Source organism: Nilaparvata lugens, chromosome 12, assembly GCF_014356525.2.
Source record: "Nilaparvata lugens isolate BPH chromosome 12, ASM1435652v1, whole genome shotgun sequence".
In the NCBI taxonomy this organism is placed as follows: Eukaryota; Metazoa; Arthropoda; class Insecta; order Hemiptera; family Delphacidae; genus Nilaparvata; species Nilaparvata lugens.
The window spans coordinates 12,833,742-12,854,006 of record NC_052515.1 but is presented as its reverse complement, the minus strand read 5'-3'; the positions used below and the strand labels follow the sequence as shown (position 1 = coordinate 12,854,006).

The 20,265-nt window shown below is 32.7% G+C and overlaps 1 protein-coding gene across 1 annotated transcript in view; it reads left to right on the top strand.

Annotated features, from left to right (window-relative positions):
- Positions 1–13,404, top strand: part of LOC111048595 (WD repeat-containing protein 6) — a 32,937-nt gene extending 19,533 nt beyond the window's left edge. Inside the window, exons 14-18 of the mRNA XM_039439455.1 lie at positions 4,673–4,952; positions 7,292–7,487; positions 9,136–9,491; positions 12,725–12,884; positions 13,224–13,404. Of these exons, the coding sequence (XP_039295389.1) occupies positions 4,673–4,952; positions 7,292–7,487; positions 9,136–9,491; positions 12,725–12,884; positions 13,224–13,314 (1,083 nt within the window). The 3' untranslated portion in view covers positions 13,315–13,404. The remainder of the gene's footprint in view (positions 1–4,672; positions 4,953–7,291; positions 7,488–9,135; positions 9,492–12,724; positions 12,885–13,223) is intronic.
- Positions 13,405–20,265: the final 6,861 nt, after the last annotated feature.

Genomic DNA, 20,265 nt, shown 5'->3' with positions numbered 1-20,265 from the left:
AATCGTACATTACAAAGGAAAAAAATTAACAAATTTGATAAGAGGAAGAGAAAAAAATTTTTTTTTTGAATGCTAAGGGAAGTTTATTTATTTCAATGAATTGTGTTTTGGGTATCATTTGTGTTTTGAGGAACTTGACCTTGAGGTTGTGAATGAAGTCATACATAATTTCGCTCCTGGGTTTTGGAAGATTTTGTGTTATAAATAGTCACGGATAAGTACAAATTTTGTATTAATTTCATTATTAATTGTTTCTTGATCACGTTTTATCATTTTGTTTTAGATTTTAATTCTTAATTCTATTTTATAAGCCAAACATTGTTTAGAGGTTATTTTGAGGTTAGGTTTTCGAGATTTAAAAATAAACATAGATAGTTTACTTGACTAAAATTATAACCAAATTAAAATTATATCATTTATAAATCAATTATTATTATTGCAAGTAATATAATTCCTTAGATAGGAAGATGAGCTCAAATAGAACACCGAAGGTTATTAATAGAAACGCGGGAGTACTTACGCGTTCCCAAAACCAAAATTCAAAAACGCCAAAACCAAAAACCCCAGTTCCTCAAACTACTTTAGCCGAAAAAGTTGCTCAACTACAAAGTAGCCACACTAATTTAAAAAACCAATTAGAAGTAACTCTAAAAACGTCTGAGGAAGAAAGGTTAGGGATGGTAGAAGAAATTAAATCTTTGGAACTGATTATAAAATTACAAGATGAAGACCATAAAAAAGAAATACTAAATCTAAAAAATCAATGTAGTCTAATGTCGGAGGAAATAAAGAAACTAAAATCTAAATTTGATAATACTAATTGTATGATAGAACCTCCGTCCAAATGCAAAAAAATAGAATCTAACCTAAATGATGGGAAATGCTCTGAAAATGGTCGAAATAAAACGTACAGTGAGGTTTTGAAGACAGCAACCAAAAATATAGCTGAGGGGAATAAAGATAGGAAAGGGAGAGTTCTGCTACTGACGTCCAGTCATGGACGTGATTGCAGTGATCTCCTTGATAAAAGATTGAAAAATAAATTAGATGTCCAATGTTTTTTCAAGCCAAGTGCATCAATTAATGCAGTTGTAGAGTCAGCTAGGGAGCAAACGAAAGACTTTGATGAAAATGACTATCTAATTGTACTGGGTGGCTCAAATATATAAATGAACCTAACTTGAATCATCTTCCTCAAGTAACAGAAAAAATCAAGGAAATTGTGCCACTCAGCAAAAAAACAAACTTAATAATAAGTACTATTCCTAATAGGTTTGATAGGCCAGAATTAAATGAAGCAATCAATTCGACAAACAAATCAATCCATAATACAATCAACAGCCTAAAAAATAAGAATTCTAAACAACTGGGGATTTGTTTTCTAAATGAAAGGCTGGAAAGACATAACTTCACTAAACATGGGTTGCATCTAAATCGATCTGGCAAAGTAATCTTTTGTAATAGATTGGCAGAGCTGATTGAAAGCCGTTTGCAATCCTCTGGTTTAAAAACAGTCAAAAAAACAAATAACGATTTTTTAGTAAATTGGCTCAAAACAGGGAAAGGGAAATAGCTACAAATGCTAGAGATAGAGTAGCACAAGATGGTAAGGTTTTTAGTATTTATCATCAAAATATTCAGTATCTTCGCAAAAAAATTGACAGATTAGAAGTATTTCTTAAACAGGAGGATCCTGACATTGTTATTTTCACAGAGCATGGCTTAAAAATAAAGGAAATAAATCAAGTTAGGATTCCAGGCTATTCACTGAGATCAGAATTTTGTAGAATAGCTCATAGAAGTGGTGGTGTATGTATATTCACTAGCAATGCTAAACATACCCAAACTTATGAACTGGATTTTGTTAAGAGATTTTCTGTTGAGATGGATTTAGAGGTGACGGGACTAAGGTTAAAAATTGATGATCGATTTGAGGTAGCAGTGTTAGGTATCTATAGGTCACCAAATGGAGACTGGCAAAAATTTTGTGAGCTGCTCCATAAACTTTTGGAAATTACAACCGCTCGTTTCACAAATGTTATAGTAGTAGGAGATTTCAATACCGATTTTGCCAGGCAGGATAAAATGACAGAGGATATTAGATATTATTAATATGAATAATTTAGAAATTAAGGTCCACGAATATACAAGAGTAACTCGAACTTCACAGACAATTATTGATAATATCCTCACAAATATAGAAGGTTGTAATGTCAGGTTAGGTAGCTCAGATCTATCAGATCATAACTATCAATTTTAGATGTTAAGTTGCAGGGCCAGAATCCAAGCAGAAAAAAAACTTTTGTGAAAGAAATTCAGCAATATGAGCTAGGAAATATAAATTGTTTGAAGCAGGAACTGCTTCAAGAAAATTGGAGTAGTGTTTATAACAGTTGTAACCTAAATTACAAATATAAGCAATTCATTGATACTCTAAGATTTCACATTAGTGTATGCTGTCCAATAAAAAAGTCAAAGTAAAAAGTAAATTAAACAAAGTAGATGAATGGATAACTGAAGATATTCTTACTCAAAGAAATATTGTTAGGGAAGCTTATGAGGAATTTAAATTAGTGAGGGATGTTCCGAGTGAAGTCAAATACAAATGTCTAAAGAAAAACTATGCAAAAGAAGTGAGGAAAGCTAAGTGTAAGAAAACAGCTGAAATATTAACAACTAGTACCAATTTTAACTCTGCTGTTTGGGAGGTAATTAATAGAAATAGGAGAGCAGCTCAAAAAGATACAGTTACTAATGTCCCTAGGATAATCGATGAACATGGAAATTATATGGATGATAGTACAGACATTTGTAACTTTTTCAATAAGTATTATCAACAGGTTGCATATAATCTCCAAAAGTCACTGAACACTAATACTTATAATACAACTACATTAAATGCTGAGCCAATTGAAAAGGTATTTAAATTTCATCCATTATCAAGAGATGAGTTGTCAAGAATAATAAAAAATTTGAATAACAAAAAAACAGTAGGATTGGATGGGGTCTCAAGCAAAATTTTAAAAGAATGTGAAAATGAATTACTGGACCCTTTATTGCATCTCCTTAATACTTCACTAGAGCAGGGTATTTTCCCTGATGATCTGAAACAAGGAAAAATTTTGCCAATTTTCAAGAGCGGTGATTCTGAAAGAGTTGAAAATTATAGACCCATTAGTATTCTAAATGTAATAAGTAAAATTTTTGAAAGAGTAGTTTTAAATAGGCTATTGATGCACCTGAAAGAAATTAATTTCATATGTGATGAACAGCATGGGTTCCAGAAAGGGAAATCTACTAAGACTGCAATAGTATCCCTTGTTGAAAGACTAATAGATATAATAGATTCAGGTGAGAAGGCAGCCGCAATATTTCTTGATTTATCCAAAGCTTTTGATTGTGTGAACCATAGAATATTATTGGAAATACTAAAAACTGTAGGTGTGAATGGTATAGAACTAAAATGGTTTGAATCATATCTCATAGGTAGAAACCAGTGTGTTGAGCTTACCAAGGTGGATGGGAATGAAATAGTAAAAATTAAATCTCAAAAACTGGAGGTACAGGCTGGAGTACCTCAAGGCTCAATTCTGGGTCCCTTACTGTTTCTGTTGTATGTGAACCAATTACCAAAAGAGTTAAAAGATCACAGAGCTCTGTTGTTTGCTGATGACACATCGCTTATCTTTAACAATTATTTATTAGATAGTCTAGAAATAAATGCTTTTACTGGAGTACAGTCAATTGTCCAATTCTTGAAGCAAAGGCAATTAACAATAAATAGTAAGAAATGTCAATTCCTACAATTCAAAAGTAAATATAATTCAGTAGAGGATAGAGAAATAAATGTGTTTGTAGAGGAAAATGAATTAGACCAAGAAGAGAAAGTAGCATTCTTGGAATTTTATTGGACAGGAAATTAACATGGCATCCTTACATTGAGAGGATATGTAATAAGATATCATCTGGGGTATTTGTCCTGCGGCAGCTTGCTAGGCTGAATGATAAAAAACTACTGTTAACTGCTTACCATGGACTTATACTATCTCATATTAGGTATGCTATTTTAGTATGGGGTAATTCATCTCAACAAAATATGGACAGGGTGTTTAAGATTCAAAAGAAGGCACTCAGATGTATAGAGAAAGTGAATAGGTTAGACTCTTGTAGGCCTTTATTTAAAAAGCTTGGTCTATTAACTGTGCCATCTTTGTATGCATATGAAGTTGTAATGCATGTGAAAACGAGTGGTGTGATCCAGAATTCAGATGTTCATGAGTATAATACGCGAAACAGAGCAGATTATCATATAATGGGCCACAATAGTAGGTTATTTGAACAAAAACCAGATTATATTGGTAGGAAATTTTATAACAAGCTACCTGAAATCTTGAAAAGTAATGATGATTTGAAGATTTTCAAAAAACAAATTAAAAAATATTTAGTTGATAGAGCTTTTTATAGTGTACAAGAATTCCTTTCAAACCTAAACTAGGTTGAACTACTTAGTGTTAGAATTATTATGTAATAACATGACTTGTCTTATACTCCATGACTGGAGTCTTTAGGACGTAATCTTAAAAAAAAAAAAAAAAAATTAAAATATACATATTACACTTGCTACATATAAATAAACTTGATTTCAAAATAATCTTGCCTCCCATTTTCACAGGAAGGCTTTCATACGAGGGAAATAAACACTTTGAAAATGCTACAATTATCAGATTCTATCTCGCTTCTGGTGTCTGGCGGAGAAGATAATACATTGAGAATCAGTTTTCTGAAATCTGGACGAAGTTTAGATTCTAAAGTTGTGCTGACTGGACATTTATCAAGTGTTAGAACTTTGGCAGTGATGCCAACACAAGAGAAAAGTAGAATTCTACTTTTTAGTGCCGGAGGTCGAGCTCAGATAAAAGCCTGGGAGTTGCAATATGATATTAGCAATGAAGGTATGATAGAAAGTCATTTTTACTTTCCTTGCCCTATTACCATAGTAAGGAAAGTATTGCTTTCCGAAAAAATTAAGGTACCCCAATTTCCAAATTTCTATACGTTTCAAGGTCCACTAAGTCCAAAAAATGGTTTTTGGGTATTGGTGTGTGTGTGTGTGTGTGTGTGTGGTGTGTGTGTGTGTGTGTGTGTGTGTTTGTGTGTATGAGTGTATGTGCGTCTGTGTACACGATATCTCATCTCCCAATTAACGGAATGACTTGAAATTTGGAACTTGAGGTCCTTACACTATAAGGATCCGACACGAACAATTTCGATCAAATGCTATTCAAGATGGTGGCTAAAATGGCGAAAATGTTGTCAAAAACAGGGTTTTTCGTGATTTCCTCAAAAAGGCTTCAACGATTTTGATCAAATTTATACCTAATATAGTCATTGATTAGCTCTATCAACTGCCACAAGTCCCATATCTGTAAAAATTTAAGGAGCACTGCACCATCTATGCAAAGTTTGATTTTAGATTTCCAATTATCAGGCTTCAGATACAATTTAAACGAAAAATTTCAAATGGAAAAGATTGAGCATGATAATCTCTACAATTAATGTTTAGTAACATTTTCACCTAAAATTGAAAATAAGCTCTAAATTCGAGAAAATGTTATTATTTAATTGCAAATTATTGTTGATTCTATTAAATCATTCACTATGAAGAGATAGTAGACCTCGTGTGCCTCCAGCGTTATTGGCCTGTCACCAGCTGGCTCAGATCTTTGAATAGTAGACTTGAGATGCGCAGGAACACTAGTGTCAGGTGATCAATTTTCATAACAGCAAGGAAAGTTGTGTGAGTGCGCCACACCAGATTTTTAAACTAGTAAATAGAATATTCATTCATATTATTCAGAGCGTCTGAGTAGTAAGTAAAGGAATGTGTGAAGGGGCTGATGAAATTTTTATTTTAATTAAGCTATTAATTTGTTGGGTTGGTGAGATGTGAGCCTGGATGACTAATAATTGGTATTTATTGAATTATGAATAATAATTTGAAAATATTCAATAATGTTTTATGATATCAGTTAATAATTGAGGAATTATACTGCCTAGGCATCTATATTTTCCAGTCCAATTTTACTTGTCTTGAATTTTTACCGTCGTCGACACTTTTGAATTTTACAATGGGGTATCTCGGATTGTGAAATAATCGTAATGGCAAATAATCGTAATGTAATTTAACAATGAATTCTCTCACACACGCTTCATGTGGCCTGGTTCTATGACGTGTTTGTGCATAGAGAAACAATAGCATAAGTAGATATCCCATAGTATAGGGCGTTTATGTCGCGACTTTTACTGTTATCTCAAGCTGATAGTCCTCGTAGTTCTTTCCTGTGAAGCTTTATGACGCTGGTAGTCTCTCATATTGTGCCGTTCATACACTCTTACCCGGTCAAAACAGTAAAAATCTACAATAACCGACAGTAATCGGCTTGAGATAACAGTAAAAGTTGCGACATACCATGGGATATCTACTTACGCTATTGTTTCTCTATGGTTTGTGATAGTTTAAATCATTAATCTATATTTTGATGCGAATTATTTTCTGGGAGAGCAAGATCACTAAAGGCCGGTTTCCGAGCTCGGGATTTAGCTAAGTTCTAGACTTTAAATAGCTGTATTCAGAAAATTGGCTCTCTGAAACGGAGCGTGGTCGTTGTTTTTATGTAATATTTATTTTCTCATTTATATAATTGGAAACGTTTTCCCTTTACAAAATGAAACATTCCTAAATAATTCAAAAAGCTGAAACTTACACTATTTTCTCTTTATTGCATTTTGTGTTCAATTTTCTAGTTTTTCGAAATTTAATTTAAACGTGGACTGCGATTACGCCCCGTTTCAGAATGCCAATTTTTTGACTTCAGCTGTTCAAAGTCTAGAGCTTGACTAAATCCCGAGCTTGGAAACCGTCCCTTTTACAATTTTATATAATATTTTATTTTATCATGAAAAATTCTACAGTGGGTGTAGCATCTCTGATTACAGTGTCCAATTCAGACAAGTTTTTTTATTCAAATAAAGTTGAACAGCTTCATATCCATTTTCAATTCATTCTAGATGAGTCAAACATTATCATTAAATCATGTTATTATGAGAATTTAATAAAATCATGTCATGTAACATTTAAAAAGATTATTTGTGAAATTCTAAAAATTATTGTAACCATGTTACCATAGGCGACAAGCCTCGTAACAATAATTGAAGAATAAAGTCTATCTGTTGAAATCTATAGAACTCGCTTGAAAAATAACAATTTGATATCGTTTTTAATTCATTCTAGATGAACCAGTTGTGTTGAAATCTGTGGAACTAGCTTCTCACATGATCAATGATGAAATTGAATTGAGGAAAAATCAGAAAAATACATTACCACGCTTAGACCCAGAAACGAGGTACATGGATATTTCAGTGCGTGAAAACATTGGAAAAGAAGGACATTACTCTGTGTATACAGCTTGCTCTGATGGTTACCTGAGGTAAGATTCCAATTTTATGTAGTTTTCATTTTTCTTTGATCTTTTTCCTCTTTATCTATTGCTCTAATCTTCTACTCTTTTACCCTGTTCATTTTACTTACTTACTTACTGCGGTGGCCACTCGTACCCCAGTCGGTACTTAGCCTCATCAACTAAGCCTCTCCAAAAGTTTTGGTCACCCGCGTCCTCCTCTTTTAGGCCCATCCTCCTCATATCTTCCCGGACCTGGTCCCACCATCTAGTTTTGGGCCTTCCAGCTGTTCTCCTTTCTATATGATTCCTCTTTTATCTTCCTCTTTTCCTCCTCTTCTTCTTCTTCTTCTTCTTCTTCTTCTTCTTCTTCTCCAATCAGTATTTTTTGACTGAAACCTTTTGGTTTAAGGTTGAATTTTGACCTGATGTGAAGCAAAATAACGGAATCTGATCTTATCTGTCAATTTTGACTGCACAAATCCTACAAAAGCCATAACTATCAACAGTTCGTATTATTCAATAAATTCCCCTCAATAATTAGAAACCTTCCAAAAAAAAGTTCAAGAAAAAGTGAAGGAGCTATTGAAAACTAGAGTGGTCTATACCTTAGAGGAATTGTAACCAGAGGAGTTCATTGACAAAACATGTACATAATTATTATATTATACATACAAAAGTTGCTAATACTAAACTTAGTTCTAATTATGATACCGCACTACAATAATATGTGTCGGGGTGATCATAATATTCTTTTCTAAAACATGAGTTAGTAAACATGAAACATTGAGTTAGTAATTTTACCTTAACAGAGAATTTGAGTGAACATAATGAGTCAATTTATAATCAAGTCTTGATTTGCCAATATAATAATGATAATAATAAACTTTATTGCCAAAAACAATGCATACAAAATGATAGTCAATCATCTAGAACATACTAATAATAATAAATAATACAATTATTATGAATATTATATACATTCAATTCTCTTGACAATAAATACTCTCATGCAAGGGAAGCTTCCCTGTACGCATGGAGGAGTTGCTGCAGACCCTAGAAACTCTCTTATAGTAAAAAAAATTAATTTGTTTATCGAATTCCTTACATAATTGTATCCAGTAATTATGACTAGGAAATGAAAAACAAGGCATTGAGAAACAAAAATAAAAGTCATACAACAAATAAAGAATAAGATGAAAGCTAACAACAGAAAAAATAGTAATTAAAAAAACTTTTAGAATTTGAGAAATGTGATCTCTCACTGAACAACAAAAAACATAGCTTCGACCGCCTCCGGAAGAAGACCGAATAGCTACTCTCTGATCAATCTACTGTACAAGAGGTACGATTGGCAAGATCTTACATTGTCAGGTAAATTATTGAAGATTTAATATTAATAAATTTATAATTTAATAAATATTCTTCCCTGTTATCTGCTGTGTTTTGTGTTGTTATGTTGTATGACATTGCTTCATGTTGTTTCTGCGTTATTTCATTTCTTAAATGTCTATCGCTTTTCTTTGTACCTGACCTACTTCACAAGATCCTATATGTTATTTATTTGTTGATCAATAAAATTCATTCTATTATATTTCTAATAATCTCCCAATTTTCCAGTAATCTCATCAATTTTCCTACATTTTTTCATTCTCTCTAATAATACATTTTTTTCCAGGGTGTTTGATTTCTCTCTACAACAAACCCAGTTCACACTATCTACTTCCATTTCTCTCCAACGATGCCTTTTGAAAACTGGAATTTTGGATTTTGAAAACAAACTTCTAATACTGATGACAACCACCAATGGACTTGTTTGTGTGTGGGACTCTGTTAATAATGAACAAATAATCAACCATCGAGTGTTTGAGTCCGGTGTAAATAGCTGTGATAAATTCAAAATGGCGGAGGGCGAGTATTTGATAGCATCGGGAGGTGATAATTGTAAAGTTGCGGTTGATCTGATTGATTTGAAACACTTGAAGGTTGTTGGGTTATGGAAGAGTAGTCACCTGCATTTCTCACAAGTATCAGGTAAATTATTCTTATTATTTCATGTAATATACCATAGTGATGTCCACGTTATAATGGCAGTGTTTGATTAGCAATGGTATTGCTAACACAATTTGCCTAATAGAAAGGCTGAAGTCAACAATCGTCTATTTAATTAACACTGTCTGTCGTATTGTCACAGCTACTAATGAGAACAAATGCAGTCATCAACAAATTTCAATCGCAAGCTAGCTAAATTCATCTGAAACTGTCAACATAAGTTGAATGCATTGATATAATGTTCACGAAATACTGCCAAACAATTTCAACAGCAAGCTAGTTAAATTCATCTCAAATTATCAGCATCAGTTAAATTAGAAACACTGATAAAATCTTCAAGAAATTCGGCCAACTTATATGAGTCAAAAGCTATATATAGTGAGGTCCACGTTATAATGGCAGTGTTTGATTAGCTATGGTATTGCTATACTTGTCTATCATTCAACAAAGCGGATAGTGCTATCTCTTTCTTGCTTTGCTCTGTTGCCAGATCGTCTTCTAACAATGTAGAATTAATAATTAATTAACAAAATATTTTATCTTAATCATTTAAATCCATTATAATATTATTGAAAAATATAATTTCTTGCTTAATAAAATAATATCAGGGACCGAGTTTTGCTCTGGAGTACAAAAGCATAAAACATTTATTACGAATGAAGAAATTTTAATAATATTCATAGTTCATACAGAAATGTTCTATCCAATCACAGTAAATTGAGATTAATTCCCAGAGGAATGCAAAAATTTCCCTCACAAAGGCCAGGTTGCACAAAATCCGGTTAAATTTCAATCCTGAAATTCACGTAAACCAAATCAGAGAAGACCATTTCAAAAAGATGGATTTACTGGAATTAATCAGGATTGAAAATAATTAAATAATCCGGCTTCTTTGCAACCGGCACTAAGTACCTGATTGAATGATTACAAAAGTTCAACAGCTGAGTCATAATTTTGACACAGTCCCACACACATGAACTCGCTCACTGACTACCATCATCAACAGACGACGAAATAATTATTATCAGCTCTTTTTCCAAGGATGAATGATCCTTTCAATGACCTTCAGCGAGTTTTCCCAGGGATGAGACCTAGTGCAATCGAATCTTCATATTATAAACCTACTATGTTCTGAATTTCGTGAGAATCGTTAGAGCCGTTTTCGAGATTCGGTGAAATATAAACATATAAGCATCTAAACATAAATGTCTAATGGTTCTTTTAAACGAGAATCAACCGTTAATATCACATCAATAACTTTGTATCAGCTACCATCCATAGAAGGCATTGACAAGACAGAAGATTGGCAACGTTGTTCTCTTATCTTTCTTCACTGCCATTATAATGTGGACCTCACTATAGAGTTTAAGGTAAATTTTCTATTGAATTGTCTTTGAGATATTACAATTATTTCTGGTATATTTTTGAGGTATTGCCAACATGAGCAAGTGTGTGGGTTATGAGACAGATAATAATGAGAGATGAATGGACCTACACAGCTTAAGGTGGGTTCCGAACCACTGGGAATCGGTTGTTAAACTCATAAATGATACTTAGAGAAGTCGACTCTTGAAGTGGTCTCCCTTACAACGAGAGAATCAGGTGCATGAATCTTAACTTATCTAAGCGTTAGTTATCTGCCCCATCAACTAAGTCAATTTAATAATAATTTGTTAAATTATAAGTATTCATTTAATAATATAGAAATATAATAAAATTGAAAATTCATAAGAATTAATTACAAAAATATACCGGGTAATAATAATAATAATAATATCGAGTGGCCTGGCTGGCTCAGGTCTGGTGTCAGAGTTTTCAGGTCGCAGCTGATTAATTTCAGGGCCTCTGACATGACCTAACGACTGCTTTTTAGGCAGCCGGGACCGACGGCTTAACGTGTCCATCCGAAACACGGGAGTGGCCCGAGATAAATATCTTGCCCGGGCCGGGATTTGAACCCGGGCCTCTGAATCATAAAGCCAGCATCTGATCCACTCGACTACGGCCACTCCGTAAACACCGAGCAAGTGTAAACACCGGGTGTTTCAAAAAGAATGACCCAATTTTAAACAGTTATATTTATTTGAAAAAATAGTGCTCACAAACCAATCTTACATGAAATTACTCACAGAAGTATCAAGTTTATGATGATGTATTATAATTGTTCTATGTGCCCTCCTTTTGAGGCTCGAACGACATCTAGACGGTAGCCAAATTCATTCCAGACTGTTCGCAAGATGTCTGTCTTTTCGGACTGTAGCTACTGCATCAGTCACCCTGGTTCTTAGCTCCTCAATATCAAGTGCTAAGGGAGGAACATAAACACAATCTTTAACGTATCCCACAGGAAAAAATCATACGGTGTCATGTCAGGGGACCGTGGAGGCCAGGAATGCACAGCCAAGTCTTGCGGTCCTGTGCGCCCAATCCAACGTTGAGGCAAGTTGGTGTTGAGGAAATGGTGTACATACATCCTTGTGCCATCAAAAGGAGGGCACATAGAACACTTATAATACATCATCATAAACTTGATACATATCAATATGGTTGATGGCCTCCAATGAACGTAGTTTACTTTGAAATCTCAACTACGATACTTCCAAACTAAATAATTGATGAATGTTGAGTGACACATAACCTAGCTACATTTGGACTGTTGTATAAATTAGAATTGGAACCGTTTTGGGCTTATAAGCCTGTGCTACTTTTCTGTAAGTTGTGTAATTCTGAATGATCAAATAAATAAAATAAATACGTGTGAGTAATTTTAATTTAAATTGGTTTGTGTGTAACATTTTTTAAAATAAATATATAATATGGTGATGGTTTCTTGATCCATTCCGAGCTGCTATGTATTAATACACTTTTTTCTATGTATTTAAACACGACATGTAGTCGAATATTAAGTAAATAATTAAAAACTTTTACTTACTGACTGAATTACTTTCGATCGTCTAGCGATCATTTACAACAGTCAATCGAAAGTAATTCAGTCAGTAAGTAAAAGTTTTTAATTATTTACTTAATATTTGACTACATGTCGTGTTTAAACACATAGAAAAAAAGTGACATAATATATGTTAGAAATTAGGTTATTCTTTTTAAAACACCCGGTAGCATAGAAATAATAATTTATTTCTCAAGGGTTTCAAAGCTCGATATTGAATAATTTCTATACTTTCAATTCTATTTATTTCTGTATTCTCATTGAACAGGTGTCAAACTAGAAGATGATCTACTATTCACTGTGGGAGTTGACCAACGTCTCAACATTCTAAAGTGGAGTATGACTAATAATGACTTTCAAATAGTTCATCTTCACCAATACTGTAGTTATGTGCCCGATGTACATGGTCTCAGCATTATAAGAAGAAAGTGAGTATAGCATTATGTATGTGCATTCAGTTCTATTCATTCAATATTGCACAGATTATACAGTACTGTAATAATTTTTTAATATTCGTAAAGATCATTATTTCTGACTTCAATTTATTACTACAATATATTTACAAAACATACAATATTTTGTATGACTCTATCCTCAATTTATCATGTTTGCATTATATTATTACAAATTACACAAAGAGAATTAATTACATGCATGATACATTAGTCTACTAGTTACTACCATATTATGTGATATTTCTAATACTGAAATTATATCTCATCCTTTCAAATATTATTTGTGATGTTTATAATGTTCTTCTGTTCCAGAGATGTCTACACAGTCTGTATATTCGGCGTCGGAATAGAAGTTCTTGAAGTATCACCAAACAGTTTGACAGAAAGGCAAATTCTGAGCTGAATATGAATTATTTGGCAGTTACAGCTATTCAAATGTACAAATTTGTTGTGAACGCAAATAAAAGAAGCTTCGTTCTTTTTTATTAAAAAATGACTGTACCGTATTCTCTTCCCAATTGAATGAAAAAAGGTGTACTTTGTCATCATCATCATCATCATCATCATCATCCTCTTACAAGGATTAGGCTCTACTGGCCTGTACCGGCATCCATTTCTTTCTTGGTTTTCCTATGCCTCGCTTTCCTTCGGGTTTGTACTCCCATGCTAATATTGGGAGCATATTGGATGTCATTCTGTATAAATGAGTAGACCAATATTCCCGATATTTCTTCAGAATATCCAATAGCGGTCTTACATTCAATTCAGCTCTTATGTTGTCATTCCTTATTCTATCCAGTCTACTACAACCTTTGACCGCTCCTAATAATCTCATTTCAGCAGCTTGTATACGAGATTCAGCTTGTCTGTTTAAAACCCATGCCTCGCTACCGTATGCTATTAACGGTATCGCCATTGTTCTGTAAAACTTCAGAACTTCTGTGTACTTTGTAATTATCAATTAATTTGTACCTACTCTTAGTTATGAACTGTGCAAAATTGTTTTGCTTACAATCAACCAGACCATTGATTTGTGAAGAGTGAAAGAGTCAACACTTATTTTATCAATAATTCACCAAGATCAACTAATAGTTCGAAAGATGTATAATAATTAGTGAGTTACCAGATCGCGGTCAAATATCTACTTGGATATCTTATGAACCAGACAGTAAGAAATAAAGGTAAGTTGCGAATGGAGTATCTATGAGTAGTTTGAAAAAGTATGAACTGTTTGAATTCTTTTCTTAACACACAGTAAACTTAGTGGATTTGAGTTACTTTGATAGTTTTATCAAGTACCAAGTAGTTATTTTTAAATATTTTAGTAGTTTTGAAAAAATGTAGAACACATTCATTTTATTGTGGAACCTTTAGGTAATTTCAAAAATTGATTAAATTGTCAATATACCACTTTATTGAGAAATGTCTCCCGGCTTCATAGGTCAAAGAAGAGTTATTGGGACTCTTTGGATGTTTTTAATTTTTTTATTGGCTTATGAATGCATATGCATTACAGAGTAACACAGAATAACGGGAACTTTTAAAAACGCCATAAAGCATTAGTGGGAAGAGCAAAAATGATCTTATTCAAACTAATTTAAAGTTCAAGACTTGCCATTTGAGAATAATTATTAATAACATCTATCACTTTTTGGACGATTATTACTTCTTTAAGATGGCTTCCTCCTGCACAAATACACTCTTGAAATCTGTGTTGACGATTCCTCATTGATCACTGCAACATCTCATCTGGGATATTGCGGATTTCATTTTGAATTATGTTTTAATTTTTAATTAATTCAAAATTATTGATGAAATTGTGATCGAAATCCACTCTGCACGGTATTCAATGGCAACTGTGCAAGTGAGTATTGCCATAGAGAAACAATAGCGTAAGTAGATATCCCATGGTATAGGGCGTTTATATCGCAACTTTTACTGTTATCTCAAGCCGATTATTGTCGATGTTTACTGTTTTTTGGGGGTAAGAGTGTATGAACGGCACAATTTGAGAGACTACCAGCGTCATACAGCTTCACGGGAAAGAACTACGTGGACTATCGGCTTGAGATAACAGTAAAAGTTGTGACAAACGCCCTATACCATGGGATATCCACTTGTGCTATTGTTTAGTAACCGTATAATCTCACGATTAGGTTGCGTTTCCTGGTCCCATGATCTGTCCACTTGCGATTTTCTGTTTGTGGAGCTATCACAAATCAAACGTTTCCACAACTTGACCAATAACTGTGATTGAATTTTAACAGACAATTCAAAATGAAATTAACAATATCCCAGCTGAAATGTTGCAGGAATCTCAACACAGATTTCAAGAGTGTATTCGTGCAGGAGGAACCATCTTAATGATGTAATTGTCAAGAAGTGGTAGATGTTATTAATAATTCTCAAATGGCAAGTCTTGAACTTTACATTAGTTTCAATAAAAATAATTTTTGCCCTTCCCACTAATGTTTTATGGCGTTTTCAAATGTTTCCGTTATTCTGGGTCACCCGGTATTATATTGAGTACTTTCAACTCATCATCCATGACAAAACTAACACACAGTATACTGCAGAGTAGTTTCAACATGAAAGCAAAAAGTGGAATTGACAATATATAATATAAATCTTCTAACACATGGAAATCCGCGATTTCACAAGAAATCAAACTATATCTCACGATAAACTGAAAATTTTCAATAAACACTTCAACTGAAAGGTGAATAAATAAATAAATTATTCATAAGTGACTTTGGGTTAGATGTGTATGAACGGTTGAAATACTGTACTTCTTTCGTCACAAATCAAATAAATTTATTTCCCAGAATGTTACATACAGAAATGAGAGTTACAGTTCAACAAGATATAGTAAAGGAAAGAATAATAACTCACACAGAGTGAATCCTAAACTAGTGTAGTTCAATATTAGTGGTTTCATCATCAATCTATATGTTGCATTTTGAAGTCTTTATATGGCTATGTAGTATATTGGCTGTTAAGAAGTATATGTGGTCAGCCATAAATGGGACTTTGTTGATGCATCAATCATAACTGACTGTGATATTTGGTCAGTCTTTGTTGATGCATTATCAGTCATAACTAACTTTGTTTATGCTTTAATAACTGGCTTTGGATGTACATTGGTTGGGTGGGATACGGTAGCTTCATTAACTCTAAAAATAAATATTTATTATTGATATGATTGTAGATGAAGAGATAAATTCTCATAAATTGTAGATGGAGAGACTATAAAGTCTCATAAAGAGACTTGAAGATGTTACACCATTTAATTCAAGAGAACAATCATGATGATTTCTTCATCCATTTCCAAAGAACTGAGATATGTGTGTAGACTAGCCTACACAAGATTTTTTCATCGATTCCAACATTCTCTTCTGAACAACGGTTTTTTTAGATTATTTTCTCAACAATTCCAATTTCATAATTTAATTCAATATTCAACCAGTCTATTGAGTATGAAGACCTATTCTTCAAAAAATACTGTGCCGTACCGTAATCTATTACTTTTAAAACAGGTTTTGGAAGGTCTCAAATTTTTTGTTATGATATTGTATTAAGATTAACTCACAATGATAATATGTGGGACATTGTTATTTCACGTTTCTATTCATGCAATAATATTAAAAACTAAACTCATGAATTTTGAAGCTGCTGTACGAAAATTTTGAAGTTTAACGGTTGTGCAAGGGGGGGGGGGGGTGGGCAAAATCCAAGCGGTAAGAGGGAGGGAAGTAATACCCCAAAGGATAGAGGGTCCTGGGTTTTTCCCCATAAATGTTACATTCGAAGATGTTATTAAATTCTTCCAGTCATTTTTCCAGTTTTATACAAATGTGGTTGAAGTATCAACACAAACATATAGGCTACATTATTAGTTTAAATCATGAAATATATTATTCATTATTAAATCATGAAATACCGTATAATTATTAGAAATACAGGCCTACAGATAGACCCTGAAGTAGGAAAACACTAAAACAGATTTCTTAAAAATCATGGAAACATAAATTTTTCTTCTACAATGACAATTTCAACTAGAAAGCTAAAGAAACATTAAGCTGTTCCCATAATTCTCACCAACTCTGTAGCCTTCATACATTTTTGATTGTGCCCCTTTTTTTTTGCTTTCACTGTGACATCTTGCAACTTGTTAATTCTCACGTTGAAATTTATGCAATAACTCACTTATTGTGCCCTGATCAATAATTTTACCCATTTTATATTTTTAAGCTTCAACTATACCACAGAGAAAAATAATATATTCTTTATTACTCCGTATCCGTAGCCATACTTTCAAGGCAATTTTGCTACATTGTTGATACTGTAGAAGGAATTATACTACTACTGTTTGAAAAAAGTATTAAATCAGTATGATATTCTAAGGATTCGTGTAAATAGACACGATTTTTCATTATTTATCTGATCCTTGTGGGGGGGGCTAGTCCCCCCCTGCCACTCCTAAATGGCGCCCCTGATTAAAATAAAGTGTTGGAAACTATTTAGATAAGTACCGTAACTGTTTCTCTTATCCATAATATTAGTTTCGTAGTTTCCAACAACATATTTGTTGATAATTATTGTTGTCCCTTCATTCAAATGAAAAACCACAAGAATTGCAGAAATATAAATGAAAAAAGACTTTCATCAAGTGAAATAAATACGGATACCACCTGTTTGAATATAACCGCTCATAGCTTGATAGTTCTCAGAACTCTCAACAGATGGCATGACAATGCCTGTTGTCAAATTTCAGCCAATGACCTGCTTCTTCCTTGAGTCGTCTGAACTCACAACTCACAACACTCCACATGTCAGTTCTTGTTCGCGAACGTGTAGTTGTGTTGTTCAATAATTTCAAACAGGATGCCCTATTTGCATAATGTTCGGTGTGCTCTATTTATCGTGAAATCTTGAAATTCAAATTCCGTCTAATGAAATTCACACCCATGCCTTGTTCCGTTCGGTATTATTTTCTTTCGACGTCGTGACAGTGGATAGTTCGCGTACACTTTGCGTTATCAGTTGTTTCAAGGCAGTTGAAAACAAATTTAACTCAATTTTTAACGTTTTATTGCATTGAGCTTAGTGGCTCATGGTTGTAAATTTACGTTTTTGTACAATAAATTGCGATTTAAAGCCGGGGTTCTGCTTTTTATTAGCCTTTAGTTGCTTATGATCAACCGGTTGTTGTATAACCTCAAAAAGTTTTTAGTTTACAAAGTGTCTTTGTAGCCTAGCTCTGCTTAATCTATACAACTTCCAACCCAGTTATAATTTAATTTCGTATATTTCTATACTAGTATAGAATAAAATAATAATTTACTTCAACTAGAAGTATTTATCACAGTGAATAAAAGTAGTGAAATTATGTTCAGTGTTCAGTCAAGTGTTTATAAGTTGCAGTGTCTACAAGTGAAATGTGTTAGAAGTGCTCTTGAACAAATTCAGAATTGATAAATATTGCTTATGGTGAGTTTGAAATTTAATTTTCAGGTGTTTGAACAATTTGAGTAGTGAATTTTGCTTGTAGCTGAACAAACTACTTACTAGCTTAGAACGCTATTGAAACTAATCTGAAATAGGCCTACTTTCAAATTAAACATAGTTATTCTTTTTCTTCAAGTTTTGGGTGAAGGTACTAATGAACTCTATTCTAGACGTTTTATAAAGTAGACATTTTAATCAACACAACTTTCAAAGTATTAAGCACAGTCACAGTTTAAACTAAATTAACTTACATATCAATTTTATCTTTAACTTTTAAATTGGCAAAACTATGGTTTAATAGATCCTAGGAAAGTTCTGTGTTGAACCTAGTATAGAAGATTAAAAAAGTACCCACTGTTTTAAGTTTTATAAATAACTTATCTGGCAAGCTGTGCCAGGAAGAGATTTGTAACCTCTTGCCTTATCATATATATTTGCGGTTGATGACCTATTTAGGTAAAATTCGTGTGAAAAACATTCAATGTTTCTGTACATGTACAGGTAAATGAGGTCTCAACCTCTGATTGTAAAAACGTTTTTACTATAAAAATACTACAGTTGGTGATTCAAAAATTTTATAAAGAATTTGTAAGAGTAAATTAATAATTTACCACTGTTTTTTATGTTTTCTTTAGTTGTATCATTTTTTTAAATGTACTTAGTATGTGGCATTAGATTTTTTTTGTAATTTTAAAGTACAGTAGAGTACAGTATATAACTTTTTGTATTGAAGCTTAAAGTATTTCTCTTGTGTGATCTGTGAAGTAGAGCAGTAATTTTATTTTCTTCAAAGTTCAATAATTTCTCTAATTCCTGAAAGAATAAAAATAAATGTATTCTGTTTTTCATCTGTCAAGTTATTATTTTGTATAATTTTCGTGTAGGGAGTAAACTCACCTAACATTTGAAATTTTCTTGTTCAATGTGCTAATAATTTACTATATTACTTGGCATGGCATTATCTCCAGCTTATTTACTAATAACCAATGTCTTCTGTAATGATTCTTTCTCACTGTATACTATTTGCACTGTGGCTATTTCTCTCACAATGATATTGACTCTAATAAAACATTGAATCTTATGAGTATGAATTGTGTTTGTATTACTATTCTGTCAGTCTACACCGTTCTGAAATGTGTATGAGTGTATGAAAATATTTGTAGGATTTTTCTTGTGTTTGTATTTGAAAATTCGATGTAAATTATGAATAAAATTCCCAGATTATCTGTTCTATTGCAACCACTTTTCTGATGGATTGAAAGACATCTTGATTGATTACCAATTTCACCTATTTGAATAATTATCATAATTTGGCACGATTTACAATATTTTAACGTTTACATCAGTATTTTGCAAAAGCCTTTTAATTTATACAGTAATTAATTTATAATGCGATTGAAATAATAATAGACTTTTTTGACAATTTCTTAATCTTTTTCATTCAATATGAAATAATAGAGTTGAGATGAATAATTTCAAATTAACGACAACAGAGTAATATCAATTGAAAGATAATACAATTACTATCTAGGAAATATGCTAGTTATTGAAATAAATAAGTTGACATGAATAATTCCTAATGAAGACAATACAGTAACTAGGAACTGGCAATAATAACTATTCAAATTGCTTTCTTATTTAATAATTAACTTATTATTACAACTTGGATTTGTTGTAGGCTACTGTAATAGAAACGTGCTCTAGAATGGAACCCTTCCATTCAATAGAGTCCTGCTTCACGATGAGAATGTCTGCTCTGATAGACAATAAAAGAATACCGTTGTTTCTTATAAGAGTGTTCACATATTGGTGGAATGAATGTGTGTGAATACTCCCATAAGAGATA